This window comes from Phyllobates terribilis, unplaced genomic scaffold (assembly GCF_046119375.1).
Source record: "Phyllobates terribilis strain yellow unplaced genomic scaffold, ASM4611937v1 Scaffold_4__5_contigs__length_816908805, whole genome shotgun sequence".
NCBI classification, from domain to species: Eukaryota; Metazoa; Chordata; class Amphibia; order Anura; family Dendrobatidae; genus Phyllobates; species Phyllobates terribilis.
The window spans coordinates 359,444,577-359,470,242 of NW_027362764.1; the positions used below are offsets into that span (position 1 = coordinate 359,444,577).

Genomic DNA, 25,666 nt, shown 5'->3' on the forward strand with positions numbered 1-25,666 from the left:
CTTCCTCACTAGTTTGGCTGCTACCATGCGCCCTAGTAAAACCATCTCCCCCACCCTCACATGCCTGCCGCCTTGGTGCTGCCGACCGTCTGGACCTTGCAGATGTTAGCCCTTCCGCATACAACTCCTCCTCCTCTACTTCCTCCACCTCCTCTTGTGCCACCACCTGACTCCGAATTCTGTTTAACATGTCCTCCAGCATGTAAATCACCGGAATAGTCATGCTGATAATGGCATCGTCAGCACTAAACATCTTCGTCGCCATTTCAAAACTGTGCAGAAGGGTGCATAGGTCCCTGATCTGAGACCACTCCTCCAGCGTGATTTGCCCCACCTCTGAATCTCGTTGGCCCAGGCTATACGTCAGAACGTATTGCACCAGGGCTTGTCGGTGCTGCCACAGTCGCTGCAACATGTGCAGAGTTGAATTCCACCGGGTAGGCACATCGCATTTTAGCCGGTGAAGTGGCAGGCCCAACGACTTCTGTAGAGATGTAAGTCGCTGAGCTGCGGGATGCGAACGGTGGAAGTGAGCACACAGCGACCGTGCCCTCTGCAGAAGGCCATCTAGTCTGGGATAGTGGGCTAAAAATTGCTGGACAACCAGGTTCAACACGTGAGCCATACAAGGCACGTGTGTGACATTGCCCCGGAGAAGGGCCGCACCCAGGTTTGCAGCATTGTCGCACACGGCCTTCCCTGGTTTCAGGTCCAGTGGAGACAACCATTCATGAAATTGGTTCTCCAGAGCTGACCACAACTCCTCAGCTGTGTGACTCACATTTCCCAGACATTTCAATGTAAAAACCGCCTGATGACGTTGAGCCCTACTGCCAGCATAGTAAGGAGGTGTGCAGGATCCCTTCTGCGCAGTTAGAAAGCTTGTGGCATGACCAGACAGGCTTTGGGTGCAGGTGGAAGACCGAGAGGAGGTTGAGGAGGCAGAAGCAGTGGAGGAACTTTGACATAAAGAGGATTGACGCACAACTCGTGGGGACGGCAAGACTTGGACAGCAGCCCCTTGTCCTGCTGTCACCATAGTTACCCAGTGCCCAGTCAGCGACATGTAACGCCCCTGTCCATGCCTACTCGTCCAAGTGTCTGTGGTGAAATGCACCCTGTCACACACAGAGTTTCTCAAAGAAGCGGTGATGTTGTGTGCGACATGCTGGTGGAGCGCAGGCACACCTTTCTTTGAGAAGTAGTGCCGACTGGGCATCTGGTACTGGGGCACTGCGACGGACATAAGGTCTCGAAAATCCTCTGTGTCCACCAGGCGGAAAGGCAGCATTTCTGTAGCCAAGAGCTTGCAGATGGTGAAATTCAACCTCTTAGCTTTCTCATGGCTAGGAGGAAATGGTCTTTTACTTGTCCACATCTGAGGGACCGAGGGCTGGCTATTGTGCTTAGACGGGGTTGATAAGGGTGTCCCCGGCAAACTGCCGGTCTGTGAGGAAGATGCAGGCGGACATGTTAGGTTGCCTTGATCCAAAGGTGGTGCTATCGATGTCGGACAGCGCTCAACACCAGCTGGTGTTACCACCTCCAAAGAAAATGATGACCTGCCAATCACGCTGGCTGTTGCGGGTAAAGAGGTGGCAGGTCTGCGCCCCAAAACAGGTGTGACTGCTGTCCCCCCAGTCACAGAGGATGAAGAGGCCGCGGATGCACAAGATATGGCAGACGGTGGTTGGCCCGGCCGGCTAGGCCGCATTGTAGCACACTGAGCTTCCCACTGCAACTTATGCTTCATGTCCATGTGCCGGTTCATGCATGAAGTACTCAAACTATGTATTTTTTGGCCTCTACTTAGCTTTTGCTGACAAATGTTACAGATAACACGAGTTGGGTCATCTTTATCGATCTGAAAAAATGCCCAGGCTATGCAAGGCTTAGCACCCATGCGACCTGAAGAGCCACCACGACTTGTGGTGAGAGGCAGAGTTGTGTTTGAGGATGCAGTTGTTGACGTGCTTCCAGTACTACGTCTCTGTCCAGGAAGGCGCAACCTGACCTCGTCGTCACTAGCATCTTCCTCCACCTCCTCTGCTGACCTCATCTCTTGGCTGACTGTGGGTTGACAGTAAGTGGGATCTCCAACCTCATCATCATCACCCTGTGCGTTATCACACCCGTCGTCCTCAGAGCCAACCTGTTCCTGCCCTGACAAAAAACTAAAGTTGTCGCTCCAATCAGGTATTTGAGTCTTATCATCGTCTTCCTCATTGTCTCCACCAACAGGAGTTACAGTTTGGGAATGAGGGTCTACATTATGGTCAGAACCTTCTGCGTCTGGTCCTGGATCCGACTCATAAAGATTCTGGGCATCAGTGCAGATCATTTCCTCGTCTGGATTCACAGAAGCGCTGGAGTCGACCTCTGATTCCCAGGCTATAGTATGAGTAAACAGCTCTGCAGACTCAACCATCTGTTCTACCTCATACTCAGACGGGCAGCTGGAGATTTGGGAGCTGTGAGGAAGCAAGTGCGATTGGGGTGACACCTTTGAGGACTGGAGTATTTGTGATGTTGAAGTTGATGTGGAGGAGAGCCCACTTAAAGGAGCACTTGATATCCGTTGAAGCACCTGCTGTTTTTGTGCCTCATCTGGAATTTGTAGCGATTGGCGTGGCCGTAAGAAAGGGATCTTATCACATTGTCCGCTAAAAGAAGTAGACATTTTAGTTTGGCTGGAAGATGGTCTTTCTTCTGCAGATGTTACTGTTGCTTTAACACCTACCCCACGGACACAACCTTTTTTCCCCTTCCCAACGCGCTTATTCCCCTTTCCACCAGCAGCAGGCCTTTTTCCACTCATTTTGGTGGTTAACTAATTCACAACTCTGGAGTTGTTTGCACAAAAAAACAATGGATGGGAACCGAGCAGAGCTGAGTGGCCAAACTGTGGTATTAGGCCAAAACTATTGGCTGGGTTAGATGCAGAAAAAAATTATATTCAATTTGCAACCTGATGGAGGTCTGTATAGATGGATTAATAGAACAAGTCCCACACACAGCTAGAAGCCCAATATTTTTTCAGAGGTAGATGCAGAAAAAAATATATTCAGTTTGCAACCTGATGGAGGTCTGTATAGATGGATTAATAGAACAAGTCCCACACACAGCTAGAAGCCCAATATTTTTTCAGAGGTAGATGCAGAAAAAAATATATTCAGTTTGCAACCTGATGGAGGTCTGTATAGATGGATTAATAGAACAAGTCCCACACTTAGCTAGAAGCCCAATATTTTTTCAGAGATAGATGCAGAAAAAATTATATTCAATTTGCAACCTGATGGAGGTCTGTATAGATGGATTAATAGAACAAGTCCCACACACAGCTAGAAGCCCAATATTTTTTCAGAGGTAGATGCAGAAAAAAATATATTCAGTTTGCAACCTGATGGAGGTCTGTATAGATGGATTAATAGAACAAGTCCCACACACAGCTAGAAGGCCAATATTTTTTCAGAGGTAGATGCAGAAAAAAATATATTCAGTTTGCAACCTGATGGAGGTCTGTATAGATGGATTAATAGAACAAGTCCCACACACAGCTAGAAGCCCAATATTTTTTCAGAAGTAGATGCAGAAAAAAATATATTCAGTTTGCAACCTGATGGAGGTCTGTATAGATGGATTAATAGAACAAGTCCCACACACAGCTAGAAGCCCAATATTTTTTCACAGGTAGATGCAGAAAAAAATATATTCAGTTTGCAACCTGATGGAGGTCTGTATAGATGGATTAATAGAACAAGTCCCACACACAGCTAGAAGCCCAATATTTTTTCAGAGGTAGATGCAGAAAAAAATATATTCAGTTTGCAACCTGATGGAGGTCAGTATAGATGGACTAATACAACAAGTCCCACACACAGCTAGAAGCCCAATATTTTTTCAGAGGTAGATGCAGAAAAAAATATATTCAGTTTGCAACCTGATGGAGGTCAGTATAGATGGACTAATACAACAAGTCCCACACACAGCTAGAAACCCAATATTTTTTCAGAGGTAGATGCAGAAAAAAATATATTCAGTTTGCAACCTGATGGAGGTCTGTATAGATGGATTAATAGAACATGTCCCACACACAGCTAGAAGCCCAATATTTTTTCAGAGGTAGATGCAGAAAAAATATATTCAGTTTGCAACCTGATGGAGGTCTGTATAGATGGATTAATAGAACAAGTCCCACACACAGCTAGAAGCCCAATATTTTTTCAGAGGTAGATGCAGAAAAAAATATATTCAGTTTGCAACCTGATGGAGGTCTGTATAGATGGATTAATAGAACAAGTCCCACACACAGCTAGAATCCCAATATTTTTTCAGAGGTAGATGCAGAAAAAAATATATTCAGTTTGCAACCCGATTGAGGTCAGTATAGATGGATTAATAGAACAAGTCCCACACACAGCTAGAAGCCCAATATTTTTTCAGAGGTAGATGCAGAAAAAAATATATTCAGTTTGCAACCTGATGGAGGTCTGTATAGATGGATTAATAGAACAAGTCCCACACACAGCTAGAAGCCCAATATTTTTTCAGAGGTAGATGCAGAAAAAAATATATTCAGTTTGCAACCTGATGGAGGTCTGTATAGATGGACTAATAGAATGATGCTATGCCCAAAAGATTTTACTTCACTAGGTGCAGTAAAAAAATTGGTATTCTATACACAGGTGGTATATCTTGCAACACAGATAGGCTACTCCACTGACTAACACACTCTGCAATAGGCCAAAAAGGATTAGCTTTGCTAGATTCAGCCAAATGCTGTGAAAAAAACTTGCACAGCACTGGCACAGACCTGCCTGGCAAAAACTGATAGGAACTGATGTAACCTAGTCCTGAAAAGGACTCCAATTACAATTAGTCTTTACTCCCACAATCTATCTATTTAAGAGCACAGACCTGCCTGATAAAAGTCGTAGGAAATGCTGTAACCTAGTCCTTAAAAGGACTGCAATCACGACTATTCCCTACTCCCAAGCTATCTGTAGATTTGTGCGAAAATTGGCTTGAAATTAATAAGGTATAGCGCACACAGCAACAGCGGTGCCGTCTAACACGCAGCTGCAGCAGTGAGAAAATGGTGGCGACGGGGAAAATTGCTTGGTCTTATAGGGCAAGGACATGTGACATACACTGCCAATGACACATGCCCTTGCTTGTGTGAAAAAAAGCACTTCGCTCCGTGTGTGCGCTGCTGATAGGCTGACAGATTGCACCTCCCCACTGCAAATGCGGGAAAGAGAAAAAAAAATGGAGATCTTCATTGTTCCTGCAGAGATCCATCCCCTGCCCCTCCCCCCACCCCGCTGTACACTCAAACTGCGTATTAACATTAATTTTCATCATTACTGAGAAAAAATCCAGTTATGATTTTGGTGCACGAACAGTTATCGAACATAACCTCGAACAGCCGAATTTTTCTCAAATTGTTCGTGTTCGCCGAACGGCTCGAACACCGCCCAAAACAGCTCGAATTTGAGATTGGCGAACAGTTCGAGTAGAACAACGCTCATCTCTACTCTTGAAGCTCATCAAGAGAATGCCAAGAGTGTGAAAAGCAGTCATCAAAGCAAAAGGTGGCTACTTTGAAGAACCTAGAATATAAGACATATTTTCAGTTGTTTCACACTTTTTTGTTAAGTATATAATTCCACATGTGTTAATTCATAGTTTTGATGCCTTCAGTGTGAATGTACAATTTTTAAAGTCAAAGTCATGAAAATACAGAAAAATAAGGTGTGTCCAAACTTTTGGTCTGTACTGTACTTACAGCCAAAGCTAACAGACTATTCTCTATACTCTATGCAATCAAAACATCTTACCTACCCCAATATGGTATCAGTAAAAACATCATCTGAGGGTGTAAAAAATAAGCCCTAAGATTTTACTGTATAGTGAATATGTTAAATGAAAAATCCAAAAAACAATTGTAAAATTGATCTTTATTGGAATTTCAACGCACTCAGATTTTTATTTCCCATTTTCCAGTGCATTACATGATAAAATGAATGGTGTCGTTCAAAAGTACAACTTGTCTTACAAAAAACAAGCCCCCATATGGCTATATTGATGGAAAAATAAAAAGTTATGGCTCTTGGGAGAAGGGGTGGAAGAAAACAGACAATGGCTAAGGCATTGTCATCAGAGAAAACGCCTTTCCAAATGCAACTCATGGGGAAATCTGATCTAGCAGAAGCAATGTCAATAAGTTTTTAAAGGGGTTGTTTCAGAATCAATGATTTTACAACACTTGGTACCCCCATCCAATTAGCTGATACCTGGAGCCACAGTTGATGGAAGTTGACAGGAAATGGAGCTGGAACATGCTATTCGCAAGAGAACTACAGATCAGTTCCCAATGAAGATAATATGTGATCTGAGCTACAATCCCAGGCAACTGCCACCTTGCTGTGTAAGGAGCTGTGTTGTACATGCTTTCTACACTGTGAGCTTTCTATGGCCGCCACTGTAGCAGAGTAGTGGGGTTGACATTTGTCAACCCCCCACTGATCTGATATTGAGCCCCGTGATATTAGTTCCAGACAAGCTCTGTAAGTAGCTAGAATATTTTACATTTGGGTAAATAATAAGAAATGTTAACGCAAATTAAATGTGAATTTGTTTTGGTTTAAAAAAATAAATGTTTTTTTTTTTTTTATTTAATGCTTGAATTTAACAGCTGGTGGATCATACTACATGATATCAAGATCTCTAGGTCCAGAATTTGGAGGTGCTGTGGGTCTTTGCTTCTACTTGGGTACAACTTTCGCTGGAGCTATGTACATTCTTGGTACAATAGAAATTCTATTGGTGAGCTTTATTTCTATTCTACTTTATATTTGTGTGATATATTTTTCAATACATTTTTAATATATCTTACTGCTGTATTCGTCATTTATTTCCTATTGTAATAATCTAATGTAATTCACCCCATTAATGAGTAGTGATTATCATACCTTATCTAGTAAAATACTGACCCTGATACTGTGACGTTCCAAAATGCCATTTTGTGATCTAAACTTTTGCTAGACCTAGCCCCCATCTTTATAATGGTTCTCTCAATGCTAAATTCAAAGTCTGATCATTATTAATTAAAGGGGTTGTCTCATGATCATTAAAAAGGAATTGTCACCAGGAGAAAAGTGGCCATTTGTTTCCTTTGTATTATTCCAGCAGTTTCCAGGAGTATTCTGTTTCTTTCTTTTTTTTAATCCACCATAAAGATCCAATGGGCATTTTCATTTAGTGCCAATTTCAAGTCGCGTTGCCCACTGGATACTGTGTAGATAAAAAGACCCACATCTCTGGAACTGCATAGTAGACTGAATCACCCCCCTCTCCCCCCACCAAAAAAAATAAATAAGTGAAAGAGTACTCGGGGAAGCAGTAGGAATAAAGTAAGCCCAAAGACGTGATACTTTTGACCTGGTGACTGGTCCTGTTTAAAGGAAAATTATCACATCTAGAAATGCTACTTACCTGCAGACATAGGGTTAATCTGTGGGTAAACAAGATGAAATCATGTTGGGCTGCCTTATTGGAGCTGCAGTTACAGGGAGAAAGTGAACTTGTATCCTTCCTGTAGCTTACTGCTTCTAGTACTATGGGCGTGCAGGGAGTGGTCTTGTCACGCAAGACGAGGGAAGAAACAAGTGTACAACGACAGAAGAGGGGGAAAGGAGCCCAACAACTAAGGAAAGAAGGTGTGGAGACCCCTAGGCTGATCTAATAACACCCTGACTATCCTATTGTCCCTATATAGGTTCCGAACCAATCAGGAACCTAAACCCTGAATGTCCCTAGAGCTAGTCCCTAGGTAGGGAGGGGACGGGGTGAGCACTAATCAGACCCCACTATAACTAAAGACGACAAGGTAAACAACATAGAGCTATCACCGGAGACTCTCTGGAGAAATAAAAGGTATTTAAACAACCAGCAAGGGTGTGTCAAATAGCAGCAGAAGGTGTAGGTTACTGCTGGGTCTTAGAGGGAGCTGGATATCACTACAGAGATGGAAAGATCAAGAAGGTGCCTGCATAGCCAAGCGCAAGGAACCTCTACAGCTGGATCCAGGACGACTGTCTGTAACACCTGACACAACCGTGACAGGTTTCAGTCACTGCTCACTAAGCAGTGAGCATGCTGATATCACACCTACACTGCAGAGGTTGTCAGTCATGGTACAAACAAAGTGATAACAACACGCTCACCGTGTAGTGAGCAGTGACTGTAACCGCTCCATGCACTGCCCCAATGACGGGAAGTGAACGTCTGTAAGGAGGGTTTATCATGTTTCCCCGAAAATAAGACAGGTTCTTATGATTTTTTGCTCCAAAAGATGGGTTAGGGCTTATTTTCAGGGGATGTCTTATTTTTTTCTGTGAGAAACGATCCACATTTATTCTTGAACAAAAAAAAAAAATCAACGTTTATTCAAATATAATGATGTTATCACACACACACAACACTGTACATATACAGTGGGTACGGAAAGTTTTCAGACCCCTTTAAATTTTTCACTCTTTGTTTCATTGCAGCCATTTGGTAAATTCTAAAAAGTTCATTTTTTTTCTCATTAATGTACACTCTGCACCCCATCTTGACTGAAAAAAAACAGAAATGTAGGATTTTTTGCAAATTTATTAAAGCAAAAAGGGTCTGAATACTTATGACCATGTGATATTTCAGTTTTTCTTTTTTAATAAATTTGCAAAAATGTCTACATTTCTGTTTTTTTCAGTCAGGATGGGGTGCAGAGTGTACATTAATGAAAAAAACTTTTTAGAATTTACCAAATGGCTGCAATGAAACAAAGAGTGAAAAATTTAAAGGGGTCTGAATACTTTCTGTGCCCACTGTATATGTATATACACACACGGCACCTACATACACACTGTACATACAGTACATAACAGCCTGTCTCCTCTTAATCACCTCTAGACTCCCGAAGTTAATGGACCTTTGACATCAAGGGCAGACGACTGTGATGTCACCAAAGGTCAATAAGCAGTGTTAAGCTCAGAATATAAACGCTGGGGACCCTTAAGAGACTGGGGGCCCTAAGGCAATTGCTCAGTTTGCACGCACCCACACTAACGCTGGCCCTGACTGTATCTAAGGCTAAACAGAAAAAACTGACCGGCACTTCCAAAACAAGAAATAGGAGTGTACAGGTGCTTGCTCGGAGCTGCTACCTCCATATATAACTAACAAACAAAATGGCACACTGCAACGCTAAGTATACGAACTTGAAATATATGAAATTTGAATTGCATTACTGCTCTAGAAAATAGAAATAAATTAGAAATCTTAGCGCATAAATTGCCCAGTTCATGTGTACCTGGTAGCCACGTTAAGGCATCATACCAGGAACCTACCAATGTAAACTCCTCTCTAAGACATAAGCCTGCTTATGTATGGGAAAGCAAGTTCCTGCTGCAATTAAAACCGCCTGTGGCCCAGCCGCCGCCAGCTCTTCTGCAGCGTCTGGGCTGTGGACTTGTATGCATCGTGGGCACATACCTTTAAAGAGGTCAATTGAGTATGGAGACTCGTGAGTAAGGAGCATTAAAGGGGTAGTCCCATCTCTAAGATCCTATCCCAATATGTAGTAGGTGTAATAACATTAGCAAATACCTCCAATTAAAAATATAGTTCTTCAGATTCTCTATGTCGCTTACCTCATGTAGGGCATTGCAGTAACTTGGGTATCAACAGTAAATACCACTCATATAGTGATAGTTAGTTAGAAAGCTCTTATTGCTTATAACCATGGATATTTAAGCTACTGAAATACCGTGTATATGGGGTAAGTGACATGGCGAATCTGAACTATACTAAATTGGAGGTATTTGCTAATGTTGGCGATGGGAATACCCCTTTAACTATAAGACTTTATACTCTGTTCGTTTCTTTAAACGGGTTGTCCAGTGAAATAGTAAACACCCCAAGAAACTAGTATAGAAATTTTACAAGTTAATCTCTCCCAAACAGAGATGAGAAACAAAAAATCTATTTACTCAGATCTTCTGCCACATTCTCATGATGTGGCAAGTTAAGCATGTTAAAAATTACTTGCATTAAGAGCTTGTGATCGTTACGTCTGGCCAGTCAAAGGTTGCGGTCACAAAATGGTAGCAAGGGTTTGAAGCAGGGGCGGACACAGACAGCTTGGAGCCCCTGTGCAAGAAATGTTTGGGCCCCCCTCCTTTTATGGCGACCAAGCTACAGATTATATAATATATACAGTACAGACCAAAAGTTTGGACACACCTCATTTAAAGAGTTTTCTGTATTTTCATGACTATGAAAATTGTACATTCACACTGAAGGCATCAAAACTATGAATTAACACATGTGGAATTATATACTTAACAAAAAAGTGTGAAACAACTGAAAATATGTCTTATATTCTAGGTTCTTCAAAGTAGCCACCTTTTTCTTTGATGACTGCTTTGCACACTCTTGGCATTCTCTTGATGAGCCAGTCTCCAGACCTTAATCCCATAGAAAACTTATGGACGGAGCCACTTATCACCGCCTGTACTGAGGGGCTTTTTTGGAATGGCTGCACTGGCCATTAAGGCAGCATTCACACTGCGGGCACTGCTTTTGAATGGACCAGTGCAGCGGTTTTCTAGTTTAGCCACCTCAGTACAGGGGGTGGAGGTAGCTACAAGGGGATTGATGTGATAGCTCATGAGAACATCAGTCAGGCAGTTCAGCTGTCATATGTACTGACTGCTCGGAGGCTGTTCAGAGCAGCAGTCAGAGGCAGTGCAGAGGCAGACAGGATTGGCTGATAACATCAGCCTTACTTACCAGGCCTGCTGTAATCCTGCCTGAGCCTGAATACTGAGAAGCCGGGGTGTGTCCAGGAATCCCGCACTCCTGCATCAGAGAGCAGCGACAGCACCAACTAAGAGGAGAGGAAGGGGGCCCTACCAGCGTCGTCTGCAAGCCCCTGTCTGACAGCAAATGACTCAGGTACAGGCCCTCTTTCTCTCCTCTTAGTGTAGATACAGCCGCTGGCTCTATGAGAGAAAAAGAAATGTCAGCAGCTGCACAGGGGCCCTCTCCTTCTGGGCTCCTGTGCAGCTGCATCGGCAGTTTGTCCTCCCCTGGTTTGAAGCAGCATCGGGAACAGCTGAAGACGGCGGCTGGTGAGTATAATTATAACTTGGATTAGTGGCACCACTCCAAAAAAAATGTTGGAGTGGTGCTTTAACCCGTTCCCGACATTTGACATACCATTACGTCCTATTTTGAAGTGCATTCCTGTAAATGGACGTACTGGTACATCTTGGCAGTTATAAAAACCCAATTTGACCGGCGGGAGTGGGCGGTCATTTGTCTTCAAGTATACAACTTATATACTTCAGGCCACATTGCGACTAGATGTGTTCAGTATCTCTGAATACACTTGCATTGAGCAAGACTGCTTGTGTAATTGGCATGTGACCGGTTTGAGGATTCACAAGACTGCATTCACATACAGTGACTGCAGACTTGAACCCTAAGGCCAGACCGTCCCTTTAACATCATTGATGAGTACAATGATTAGTAGCATCTGTATGTACAAAAGAACTCAGGATCCACCATTCACAATAGATTGTGTCACAAATCACCTCCCCTCTTTTCTTTTTACTATGACCCTTGGCAAGATCAGAACATGTCCAGAAAGACGCTCTGTATAGAAAGTCAATGGAACCAGTCTATTGCAGCCCATGCTTAAATATTACATTTAACGATCTAATTTAAACCAAAGGTCCTTTCTGCTGAAAAATTCCTTTTAAGGAATTAGGAAAATGTATATTTTGTTAAAAGGCAAGCTTTCACATTTAATACTCTCTCATGTTGCACATTTTCCATATTGACAGGTGCTCACTAATATCGTGGTATTTATTTATTTCTTTTTTTGCAGACCTATATATCACCAAATGCTGCTATATTTCCAATAGAACAAGATGATCCTCAGGCGATGTTAAACAACATGAGAATTTATGGGACATGCATCATTGCTATGATGGCGATAGTAGTTTTTGTTGGTGTTAAATATGTCAACAAACTCGCACTCGTTTTCCTTGCCTGTGTGATACTGTCCATTATGGCAATATATGCAGGTGTAATTAAATCAGCCTTTGATCCACCAGATTTTCCGTAAGTTAATTTATATGCTTTAAAATTCATTATATGTAATAATTGTAATAGAGGAAAAAAATTAAAAAATGTTCAAAAATATCTGATCTGTCATAAATAGAATTTCAAAATGTGATTTAGTCTTTAAAAACGATATATTGGTCAATTACAGATAAATATAAAGATAAAAAATGCACCTTATAATGAATGGTAGATCTCTATTTGTTCCTAAGGTTTGGCCTCCTCTTCCCGGTATATAAATCTAGCCTGTTAAGCCAACTTGCGTGGTCCTCAAAAAAGACTCCCACAGAGCAGAATTGAGGGCCACCCCAATTGTACCCAGGCTGGATTTACTCACCGGGAAGTGGGGCCTTGTCTCAGGAGCAGACAGGTGCAGGAACAAAGTGTAAACATGTTTATAGCAAAATACAAGCCTCTAAGTGCAATTTGATTTGTTCAAAACATTTTTACTATTTTTGTTAATGTTTTGGAGATTAATTGTATCACTTGTCCATTTTTTTCTTGATAATTTCCTATATCTTTCAAAGATTTTAAATAGCTGCCTCTCTGTTTGTCATTTGCAGCATATGCCTTCTTGGAAATCGTGTACTAGCCACACGAAACCTCGATATTTGTGCCAAATATATTTCTAATAGTACAATTAATGAAGCCATGTGGAATAAATTCTGTTTAACTACAAATGACAGTACTACATGTGATCCATACTTTCTCACAAATGACATCACTGAAATACAGGGAATTCCTGGAGTTGCAAGTGGTGTTTTCATCGGTAAGTAACCAGATGTTAAAGAATAAATAACATGTATGTCTTTGCTTACGAAAAAGTATTAAGAAACCATTTTTATACTTTTTGGAATTTTACCCATACCATGAAACTGCATTCAGAAAATGTAGCCAACTATTAGCCTTGATGCCCTTTCCCTAGCACTGTCACATTGTCAGCTTTTGTATCCTTTCACATTCAGTAGCTCTTTTACATCAGTGTATTTTCTCGCTGCACCTCCCCATTCTTCATGTTTCTCACTGCCTTATTTCCCTAAGTGTTTTTTTCAAAGTGGATGGTGATTTCAGGATACAAAGGCGAAAAGTGTCTCCTATGTGGAGAAAGAAGCAAAATTCTCTGTTTTAGATATATTACAACATTTTGCTTATACTAGTTATTCATGCCACATTTGTTGAAAGTAGAATTCCCACTTAACTGTACGTCATGTCAATAAGGTTATGTCATATGCCAACTTTCTGACTTTGATGTGGGCTCATCTTTGCCAACGGGTAATGGCAGTACAATTCAGTCATCATCTGCCTTTAACAGCTGTTTGTGGAGCTGACCTTGAAGGAGCAAGAAGAAGGGCTGTGATAGCAAAAAGAGAGGAGGAGCCGGATTAAGAACAGCGACTCCCATCGGACGTAGGGGAGTATAAGACCAGCTATTTTTGTGTTATGCAGAGCTCATTGGGGACATATACACAGCATTGTAAAATGCTGTATATTAGGACTTAGAGGTGCTAGCCCTACTTTAAGTGGGAAAACCTGATGACAGGTTCTCTTTTTAAAATAAAAAAAAAATACACATGTGGTATCTCACATTTCTAAATCAGATCAATCAAAATATAAAATGAATTAACCCGATTGGTAAACTGTGTAACAAGAAAAAAATTACAGTAGTTTACAACTGCATCGCCCAAATGAACGTCTTCTTCAGAGCGAAGCTTGGTCTGATTCAAGGGGATGAATACCAAACGTTCTGTTTCGATTTTTGCATACATATCTACGATGTATTGGTGAAACAATTGATAGCATTTCAAAATGTGATTGTCTTCATTCTCTCGAATCATTAATCGGTATGAATAATAGTTCATTGCTCTGCATTTGTTGTTTGTTTCTTTGCCACTGACTGGATTAACCATCTTAACGTTGAAGTGATATCCATCGGCACCGTCCCAAAAATGAGTGGATATTGCAGGCATCGTAGCATCGATGAGTTCCTGCAACTTTTGTCAGTTCTCCGATGAAGAACAATTTCTGTAGGTTTGAATTTATCTACGGCTTTAACAATTGCCACTTCGTCTGTTGTTGGCGCATTGAATCTAAGCACATGTTCTCCAGCAGGCATTTTGTCAGCATGAATAGCAATCTTGTATGTATCAGATGGCGTCATGTCAATTGCTGATCTGCTGTTTCTCGTTGACGTCTTTCAGCCACTCTCAGCCTGTCGCGTTCATTCTGTTGAGAACAAAGCAGATCTGAAGCTGCAGAACGCGATCGCAGTGCTCTCAACCGTGCATCTTCAAGTCAGGCTGCACGTCGCTCTGCTGCTTCCTTGGCACGTATTTGAGCCATTCTTTGTCTGTTTCGCTTGTCCCTGTGTTGCTTTTACGTCCAACAGATATACTGACATTTTCATAGCTAGATAGATTGATAGGTATAGATATATATCTCAGATGGGGCAATGCTGGCGCTGTTGATAGTTATGCCCTTCAGGCAGGGATTGTGGCAGCTTGTACCCTGTGAGCCCTGAGGGCCTGTACTCTGCTCAGGTCACTAAAGAGGTTGGTACTTGCTGTCAGGTGTCACAATGGAGCCGGTTATGTCAGGGATTGCTAGTTAAGCAATTCCCTAGTACAGGGGAAATGTGACAGGAGGGGGTGCAGAGATGAAGGCAGGCAGCAGAGGAGGAGGGGGTGATCCACTTGACATGTCCCGGGCCTGTACTGGCCAGATCACAGCGCCGCTCCTGCCGGTGGCGCAGTGAGATTTGCACTCACTCACTATCCGCCCACTGCTGCGAGGCTCAGACCCAGCTCAGCGCTCAGAGTGGAGGCCGTGGCCTGCGCCTCTCTGTGCAGCCTCCCTCTCTCCTTCCCTCCCTCCCCTGCTTGTTGCGCAGTCGGAAATAAGACTCACCTGCCGGAGAAGAAGAAGCCATAGCAGCAGCGGTGCCAGAGAGCAGAGGCGGTGGTGGTGATGAGCAGCAGCGTCTTTCGGCATCGAACAGATGGTCTCTTCATTCCCCTTCCCTCCAACCCCCACGGGGGACACGAAAGGAGCAGAGCACAGGCAGTGGCTGGGGCGAATTAAGGACAGGGAGAGAAGGGCTTGTAACACCCCCATCTACCCACGTCCTACAGCTGGTTTATAAAAACATAGTAGATATATATAACATGCGTGTATTCGAATGCAACGTTGTGTCAAAAACTGAAACTTTTTTTTCCAGAGAATCTTTGGAGTGCTTACAGTCAAAAAGGATCTATTGTTGAGCGGAACCAAACATCATCTGCTACAGGAGAAGGACAAAAAGCTTACAGTCAAAAATACGTCTTGACCGATATAATGACTTATTTCACAATGCTTGTTGGGATTTACTTTCCATCTGTAACAGGTAAAATTATTTTGGTAAGCCATATAAACAAGCCATGACTCTGGTTCTTATATATTCAACTTTTTTTTATTTGAGGAAAGCTTCAGCAGATATTAATCTCTTCATGCTGCAAGGCAATTGAAGTCTTTGTGATCAGGCCAGATTTTACAATTTTGGTATGCCTGTGATTATCTTAGTATCACTTTTAACCAATTTGCATATGAAAATAATTTTTATCCAAATTTTTAAGAACATCATAAAGTTTTTTTTTATACTTTGTTTTCAAAGAGGATCTGTCACTTATGCAAAAAAAATTGTTAAATTCCAATACTTTGCAAAAATCCATGATATATCCTGATTCTGCTACTCTTTTCTGTTTTGTGTTGCATTACTCCATTGCAGAGATACTCATATTTATTGCTTTCGAATTGCAATATCTGAAAACTCCGATTGCAGTTAAATTGGGCGTTTCTTCAGAGTCTTCTCTGGTGCATGCTTTTCATGTCTCCCCTCCCAGATCCTGCCAATTATAGCTCAGCAGCATCTGAGACCACCAGACCCCAGATCAGATGACGAGCTATATTTTCACAGAGCCTCGGAGGGAGAAGTGAAAGCGCAAATGCCCAGAGAAGAGTCTGAAGAAACGCAGAGATTTCACATATTGCACTCCAAAAGCAATGAATAATAATATTTCTACAATGGAATGTCACAGTACAAAAAGGAAGAGAGTGACAGAATCGGTGGAGCTCACGGTTTAATATGTAACGCATTTTTATTTATAAGACCAATATAGACAAAGATATATTGTATAAACAAATCTACAAATAAGGAAAAAGGTCTTTGGCTTCTGTGAAATTCTTTTTCTTTTTCTTTACAATATTTTATTTTCACAATTATTTTTGTAAAGTTCAATGTCCAATGTAACCCAATTACATCACATTTTTGTGCGCGTATACATATAATATTTTGTAAGGATTCAGCTTTTTAGCAGTTGGCAGCGTTCACACACAGGCACAAAGTTCTTATGGCACATAGGAAGATTTATTAAAGTTAATAATACTTACAGCAGAAAGCAAAATATACAGCTTCACTCCGGCATTAAGTCAAGCAAAGGAAAAACAAAACAGTCCATATGACAGAATAGGCTCACCCTTTCAGTTACACATCCAGCTTTACCTCAGATTTAGTCCGAAATGGAGTCTGCACCAAGAGGGCTTTCCACCTCTCACCCTCAGACACCTATTCTCGCTCAGTTTTGGTCAGCAACAAATACATTTTTTTACTATGCTTATATAGCGCTATCATATTCCCTACAGCACACTTCCTGGTTCTGTATAAAACACTGCAGGTGCATTCTAATCAAGACCTGTAGAGCTATGATTTATCACCAGCCAACATTGTTTTGCTTCTATATATTATATTATATTGTAGCAAAATCAGGTGAGCTAGTATATATTTATTTTCCCATATGTATTGTGGTAGATCAGCTCACTCGGCTGCTTAATGAGGTCACTGAGGTCGCATGAATGCTTCTCATTTAAATTTTCAACTGGCTTATTAAAACTGGCTTCATAAACCAGTCCAAACAAACGAAACAGACATATTCAGTCTTCTTGACATAAACAAAACCACAATCACTATAGTCCTTATAACTGCTATGTTCACCAGCACAGGAAACAGGATTCAGCTCTGTTTACCAAGAGCCCAGTTCTGGAAGTCAGCTCCCCTCCAGAGTACATAGAACAATCATTAAGTCCAAAGGCTTCACTTTCAACTCCTGGACTCCTCTCTAGGATGGAGATATGATGAACAGCTGTCCCGCACACTTCTTCAGCTGTTCATAATAGACCTGACCCTGTCATGGCTGAATAACCCCTCTCAGCACATAAAATGCTGGAACAACACTTCCAGATTTATATCACTGAAGCTAATAACCTCAGTGAAACATTACCAGTGACCCTCTTACATATTCCTCCCTTCCGCCCAAAACTGGGGGCGCTTGGCACCTTCAGTCACTAGACAGGTATGCCTTGACAGAGCATCTGCATTAGCGTTTAGTTTCCCTTGCTTATTCTCCAAATGTAAGCTAAAGTCCTGGAGTACCAGAAACCATCTAGTCACCAAGACATTCTTCCTATTCTTTTCCCTTATCCATATCAGAGGCGCAACTTTCGGCCCAGCAGGTAGTACTTCAAAGTGTCAATTGCCCATTTGATGGCCAAGCTTTTTTTTCCCACAACGGCATCATTTTTCTCACACAAGGAAAGTTTCCTACTTTGGTAAAGGATTGGATATTCCTACACATTTATTTCCTGTGACAACGCAGCCCACAACCCTTGCTAGCTTTAACTCCTGGAAAGTTATTTCGCTTTGGGAGTCCACTTGGTTATCGATGACTTTGTGCCTTTAAGGAGATCGGTCAGGGGTGCGTCTCTCATGGCAAAATTCAGAATGAACTGCCAATAGTATCCCACAATTTCTAGAAAAACCCTTTCCTGTTTCTTGGAGACTGGCTGCTAACAATTTTGGATCTCCTCCAATTTTGGATCACCTCCACCTTGTTCTCCTGAGGCTTGATTTCGCCCCTACCTACTATATAATTTATCCATTTGGCCTCCTCCTTCCCCATGTTGCACTTCTCTGTGTTTATGGTAAACCCCTGCCCTCCTCAGTGCGTTCAGTACCTCCTGCAGATGACTTTCTGAATCCGGGCTGAAGATCACAATATCGTCTAGGTAAGCTGCAGCATAATTCTTGTGATGAGTTAGGACCCTGTCCATGGCCTTCTAGAAGGTGACTGTGGCTCCTTGTGGACCAAAAGGCATCCTGGTGTATTGGAATCAGCCACTTGAGACATGGGAATTTGCCAGTACACTCATGTTAGGTGCAGGGTTGTGATGTATCTTGCTGACCCCAACCTCTCAATCATCTCATTGATCCGGGGCATCAAACTTGAACACCTCATTCAGCTTACAGTAATCATTACAAAACCGCCATTGTCAGTGGAGTTTTCTTCCTTATCAATTAGAAATAGTCCACACCTGAATTCATAAGATATTTTGTTATTTATTGATCATGCTAGCAAGGAGACAAATTGATATCAAAATCAAATGTCTGACCCATTATCACTTTGTTTGAGTTTAAATAGACACAGACAGAGGCGTGTATATGCTAGTTCTGGAAACTTAAAGAAAAAGAAAAACAACATATGGGTTGATAAGATATGAAAACCCTATAATCTGATCGTAAGCATTCTGTTAAAGAGATAAGGAAGAGAAGACACTTCTGAAGAGGTCAGCAGATATTCACAAACATTAAGACACACTTATCATTCTTATTTCAACTGAATGTCATTCTATATCTAAAATGCCTTTTATATATTCTAATATATCAATAACCTTTAAAATAAGCAAGGACTTTATTACAATTACTAGATGGTGGCCCGATTCTAACGCATCGGGTATTCTAGAATATGTATGCGGCCGACCGGGCGCGACTAAACAGCGAAGCAGTGTTTAAATGGGTTGTGCACTACTTTAAATGAACCCCCCAATGTATCCCCCCGGGGCCCCTAATGAATTTTGTAATTACGTCATGTTTTCAATACTGCTTGTGACAACATTGCTGACCTTGCGGCAAGTGTGAAGGGAGGACCGGGGAGCGAGGCCGCCGGTCGGGGTACTTCTGCTGCGAGCAGCCGGGAGATGACCGGCTAGCACCGGTCATCTCCCGACTGCGTCGCCGCTGAACTCCCGACGGTGGCCTGCGTGTTTCAAATCCGGTGCCAATTCGCGGCCGGGCTGCGCCAGTTGCTGATTGGTGGCGGCCGCTGCCCGCGACCAATCAGGACAGCGGTGTTTTAAATTTCGCGCCAATATCGCTGATTGGCGCGACCAATCAGCGAACCGTGTTAGTGAGGACCGGGGAGCGGCGCTGCCTGTGCGGGTACTTCCGCTGGGAGAAAATACAGAAAAATCTTTAAATCTTTAAATGAGAAGGTGCGTCCAAACTTTTGGTCTGTACTGTAGTGTGTATATATATATATATGTATATATATATATATATGTATATATATATATATGTGTGTGTGTGTATATATATATATATATATATATATATATATATATATACATACATACATACAGTATATATACGAGGGTCAGTCAATAAGTAATGCCTCCTATTTTTTTCACCTTTTAATTGGCAAGAAATTCAAATGCAATTACATAGGTTGAAAACCACAACATTAACGATTAATTTGTCACTTTTCAATATAATCTCCATCCATTTCCACAGTCTTGGTCCACCGTTAAACAATGGCATGTATTCCAGCATGGTAAAAAGCATTCTTGGGACCCACCGTACACAAACTTTTCTGTATCCCAGTTGTCCAATAATTTTCATTACACTGCCTTTACTGAGGCCGATAATGCCACACAATTCATCTGCAGTCACCCGGCGGTCACCACGAATGATGTCATCGACTCGCTGAATGCTGCTTGGAGTCACTGCGGTTACTGGCCTGCCACTCTGCATTTTGTCAGCCAACGGTGATGGCCCTTCAGCTGTGTTACAGCGACGAACCCATCGTCTAACAGTGCTGACATCCACTGTTGCATCACCGTACACATTTTTCAGTCTCTCATGAATTCGAATGGGCGTTTCACCTTCTGCATTCAAGAATTCAATCACAGACGTTGTCTAATACAAACATCGATGTCAGCCATTTTGCAAACGGATACAGTCCTGCCACCTGTTGGTGCACGAAGTTGCAATTGCTGTGGATTATAGAAGAAGGTTTGAGGAATTGTGCCAAATTCGAATATTTAACATAACTACCTTATTTAAGGAGAAAAAAAATAGGAGGCATTACTTATTGACTGACTCTTGTATATTTATTATACAGAACATATTTTTTCATTGTATTTCACAAGATGTATTGGTTGTATGGCAAATTTAATGGAGAACACATCTCCAAAAAAAGCCTAGACGCTCCCTTATACAATGGGTGGGACGGGATTAATTTGGTTTGATTTTTTTGTGTTTGTTTTTGATACTTTTATTGCCGCAACACAATGTAATCATGGCATGGAGCAGAAAAGGGATAATTAGTTCATCAATAAGAAAATCATACTTCACAGTTTTAAGCTTATATCATATGTCAATTTCTAGGTCAGTATTTTTAAGCCAAAATTATAAGAGGAGTATAAACAGAGGAATAGTATATTGATAAAAATTGCATCTCTACTAAGAACTCCCATATTAAAGTGGCCTAAAGCTCTGTTCACATAGTACCATAGGTCATTAACGGAGCGGTAGTAGTGACCATTCTGCTTTACAGTTACGCTCTGGCACTTTACAGACAAGGGATGTCACAGTCCCAGTGTTCTGTAGGGTGTGGGGTGCATCACACTCACTTGTAGGCCACAGGCCTCCGCTGCCTCCAAGCTTCCGTCCTCAGGAGCCGCACCGCACATAATGCATGGGACACAAAGTTCTTTCCAACAGTCAAACTTTTAATAAACAGTCCAAGTTCATCCGCTGGATACAGGTAGGGCATAGCAATGCAGACTTCCTTCCTCCTTGGCACAACTCCTCTCCTGTTCTGCCACACGTTCATTCTGGACCCCAAGCCCAATCAGCCTCAGGGATTCATTATTCACACCAGCAGTGCACCTGAGATCGTCCACTTACTCCCCCCCTCCCCCCACTCCATCGTGTAACTCCATGTCCATCAACCTCGTGATGTTGGAAGACCAGGCCTACTCCATGGCACCTGGCCTGAGCCATAGGCTCCAGACACTGTTGGAATCACCGATCTGCATTTTTTCCGCCCACTGCCCTGAACATTTGGCCCATACTGCCCCTAGCAACCCACCTCACCTGAACTTGAATTCTCCTCCACACTTCACTGTCTGACACTGAACTCGTATCGACAGGTTAAGACAGTCCACATCCTTATACAAATACATAGTGATTCCTTTGACTTAAAAGGGTATGTTCACTTCAAGATTACTCTCATAACCTTTCTTTGATGCAAATTCTTAAAGGAATCCTCACCAAGTCTACATTGAAATCAAAGAAAGGCTGTAAAAGAACTCGCAATAAAAAACTTGTATAAAAAATATCAAAATTTGAAAATTGCATAGAAAAAACGAAAAACGTGGATATCATAGCAATCAATAAACGTTGAAATTTGCACCTCTTTAATTAAATAAAACAATATGAACACTCTTGATGATTTGATAAGGTTCCTCTCTGGTATCCACATTTCTAGGGAAAGAATAGCCCGGCAGACCACATTATACTTCCTGGCAAAAAGCAATGGAAACCTGTTGGAACCATAATTTTGTACTTTTCTTTTGTGTTTGTTTTAGCCTCATTTACATTTTTTTCCTCTTTTTATATTTGTTTATTCAAATTAGGCATCATGGCTGGTTCTAACCGATCTGGAGACTTGAAAGATGCTCAGAAGTCTATCCCATTTGGAACAATTTTGGCAATTGCAACCACATCTTTTATATGTATCTTTTACTGTATGTTTATTAATTAGATATAATACTGGTATAAGAAAGTTGGGTCATAAACAAACAGAGGCTAAGTCAAAATTAAATTTCTCAAATTTTATTTGTTTGTTTTTTAAAAAAAAAAAAAAAAAAAGTTTAGTTTGCATTGGGAACATTGACCACTTTTTTTTCAAAACATGAAGAGTAATGTAAATAACTTTAACTACTTTACAGAAAATAACAAAAATGAACATTGGGCTGTTCTAAAAAAAAAATAGCAGTGTCTGCATTTGTCTTTACAAACTCACAATATGTACTTTTTTTGAGGCGTTAGCATTTCTATGAATCACTAACCTAGCCTATTTAGTTGTATACCCACAGTTTTTTAGAACTGCTTCACATCTGTGTTGCATAGAGTCAACCAACTTCTGGCACCTGTCAACTGTTATTCTAGTTCAGGCTGCTTTGACTGCATCCCACAATTTTTTGACATTTGATGGCTTTGCCTCAGAAACTGCATTTTTGAGGTCACCGCAGAAGTGTTCTATCAGATTGAGGTCTGGAGATTGGGCTGGCCACTCCATAACTTAAATTTTTTTGGACTTGAACCAAAATTTTGCTTGTTTATTTGTGTGTTTAGGGTCATTGTCTTGTTGAAACACCCATTTCAAGGGTATATCCTCTTCAATATAAGGCAACATGACCTCTTCAAGTATTTTAATATATGCAAACTGATCCTTGATACTCGGTATAGTAAGAGAAACATGCCCATATCATGATGCTTGCACCACCAATCTTCACTGTCTTCAGAGCGTACTGTGGCTTGAATGCAGAGTATGAGTGTCGTCTGACGAACTGTCTGTGGCCCTTGGGCCCAAAAAGAACAATTTTACTTTCATCAGTCCACAGAGTGTTTCTCCATTTCTCTTTAGGCCAGTCAATTTGTTCTTTGACAAATTATATCCGCTTCAGTACATTTTTTTTTTTTTTTTTTTATACCAGTGGGACTTTGCGGGGGCTTCTTGCTAAGATAAGCTTCACACAGGTGTCTTCTGTCACAGTACTCACAGGTAACTTGAGACTGTCTTTGATCACCCTGGAGCTGATCATTTGCTGAGCCATTGCCATTCTGTCTGTTCTTCGATTCATTTGAATGGTAGTCTCCCGTTTTCTTCCATGCCTCTCTGGTTTTGCTTTCCATTTTAAAGCATTGGAGATCATTTTTCCTTTATCATTATCTGCACTTCTTTATAACTTTTACTCTCTCCAATCAACTTTTTAATCAAAGTAAGCTGTTCTTCTAACCAATGTCTCAAAAGACTCTTATTTCTGAGGCTTTCAAGGAGAAATGCATGTACAACATGTGCTGGCATCACCTTTAAATAAGGGCCACCTGATTCACACCTGTATCTTCACACCCCCTTTCAGTTATTCAAATACACAGACTCAAAAACATGCAGATCATGAATGCTTACTTAGTCTGTTGATTTTCTTACAATCTACTGCATCAATTGGTAAATTGTTTGACATGTGTCAATATAATTTATACAGTGATTAATCTGGTTAGTCATATTGGACTGCTATTATTTTGAACACTACTGTATGTGTTCTTTTATGGTTTTGTTGCTGGTAGTCAGAACCAAAAAAAACCACTACATGTGGTGAAGTTGATGAACAAGTCTAATTACACGGTCCTACATCAACTGAGATAATTTAAAATATAAGTTTAAAATATATGACAATGGAGATCATGTAGAAATATCCCCCAGGTCGTGACAACAACCATATCAGGGGTGCAAAATATGCTTCCAAATAATCACGGAGGGCACTGGTCACACAGGATAAGATCAATGCCTTGATGGAGCGGTATTATGGCATAGGAGGGGAGTTTTAAATGCAATGTCTTTAATCAAATGCAAATAGCAAATGAGTGCACTTCCAATCAGGTAACTCCCCTCCTATGCCATAATACTGCTACACCAGGGATTAGTGGAGACAGTTATGCTCCATATCTGCTGACATAGCCTAGCCTAATTAAAAGTTATATTTTAGTCTAAATTACCCTTTCTATGCTCTATAATCATTTGTTAGCTGCTACCTTCCTACATCAACTGCCATAACATGATCTTATAACTCATATTCTGCTTTGTTCCTTAAATGATTAAAAGATCTTTCCTGTGTGGTTCTATTTGGTGCTTGCATTGAGGGTGCACTTCTGCGTGACAAGTAAGTAATATTATTGAAAAAAATGTATGCAAACAATTGCCAGTGTAAGGCTGGAGAATAAACACTATTCTTCCTCTGAAACGGAATTGTGAAGGCTCCAGTCCATCAGTATATATTTTTTAATTATGAATTTTGTTTTTCACTTCTCATTTTCTGGGTTTTATTATTCTCAGTTTTGTGGTTAGATCAGTTATACACATGCAGCAATACACCATAGGTTTGTGTGTCACTTATACTCACAGGTCTGGATATCGTAGACAACTGCAGTCTGCATGTTCATTAATAGCTGGTAGAGGCAGAAGTTTTTTGTCTTTTTTCATATGTGGCTGTACAATTGTCTACTTCAAAGACATCACTAGCAGGGCCACAGCGGAAGACTATTATGAAGCTTTCAACTCTCGTGTGCAACATCTGGACTTATAATAACATGATGTTGTAGGCCCTATAAAGCTGAACTAGCTGTACTGCACGGATTGTGGTTTTGAAGGCAGAAGCCAGACTTTGAAATGCCTCTGTAAGAATCACATATTTACATTATGACGGGCGTTTCATTTTTAAAAGAGGTGTTCCTTTAAACGTGAAATTTAACTAAGGCCGGTTTCACACATCTGTAAAACGTAAACCATTCTCATTGGAAAAGCCATCCTGACATGACCTAACTGTTTTATATTTACCTGTGAAGCATTTAACTTAAGTTGGAAGGTCAAACTATTGGATCTGATCTTCTGTGTGAAACTGGTTTAAGCTATTTGTATTAACGGCTCCTTGAACACGTTCATTTAGTATTAATAATGGGCATTTTAAAATTACCACACATTTAATAAATTGTCTGTTAACCTTATTATCTATGTTTGCATGGCAGATTTGGTGAAGCAGTTAGTGGCCAACTTGTAATAGGTACATTGGCCTGGCCATCTCCTTGGGTAATTGTCATTGGGTCTTTCTTTTCCACTTGTGGTGCTGGACTTCAAAGTTTGACGGGTGCTCCGCGTTTGCTGCAAGCCATTGCAAGAGATGGAATTGTGCCTTTTCTTCAGGTATCATGGACTAAATATATCAATTAAGTGTTGTAAGTAATTTGAGAAATAATATTGTTAACATTATTACAAAGGTGAGGTACAGTGGGTCCCCACTCCAGAAGGAATTGATTTTGTTGCATAAGTTTTAGAAATGATGCTTTACACTTTTTTTTTTATTTAGGTGTTTGGACATGGAAAAGCCAATGGAGAACCAACATGGGCCTTGTTGTTGACTGCTGGTATTTGTGAAATTGGAATTTTAATTGCTTCCTTAGATAGTGTTGCACCAATTCTTTCCATGTAAGTATTGTGATGTTTTATTAACATAGAAAAGGAAAAATGTATTTTATTCATTTTCGTGATTTTCATAAATTAAACCC

The 25,666-nt window shown here is 41.1% G+C and overlaps 1 protein-coding gene across 3 annotated transcripts in view; it reads left to right on the top strand.

The window, feature by feature from the left end:
• Positions 1–25,666, top strand: part of SLC12A7 (solute carrier family 12 member 7) — a 531,598-nt gene that overhangs the window by 278,535 nt on the left and 227,397 nt on the right. For all 3 annotated transcript variants that reach the window (XM_073678432.1, XM_073678433.1, XM_073678434.1), the window contains exons 6-13: positions 6,698–6,828; positions 11,942–12,177; positions 12,741–12,946; positions 15,392–15,556; positions 21,961–22,059; positions 24,210–24,267; positions 25,130–25,304; positions 25,468–25,586. In XM_073678432.1, coding sequence (XP_073534533.1) covers positions 6,698–6,828; positions 11,942–12,177; positions 12,741–12,946; positions 15,392–15,556; positions 21,961–22,059; positions 24,210–24,267; positions 25,130–25,304; positions 25,468–25,586 — 1,189 coding nt within the window. The remainder of the gene's footprint in view (positions 1–6,697; positions 6,829–11,941; positions 12,178–12,740; positions 12,947–15,391; positions 15,557–21,960; positions 22,060–24,209; positions 24,268–25,129; positions 25,305–25,467; positions 25,587–25,666) is intronic.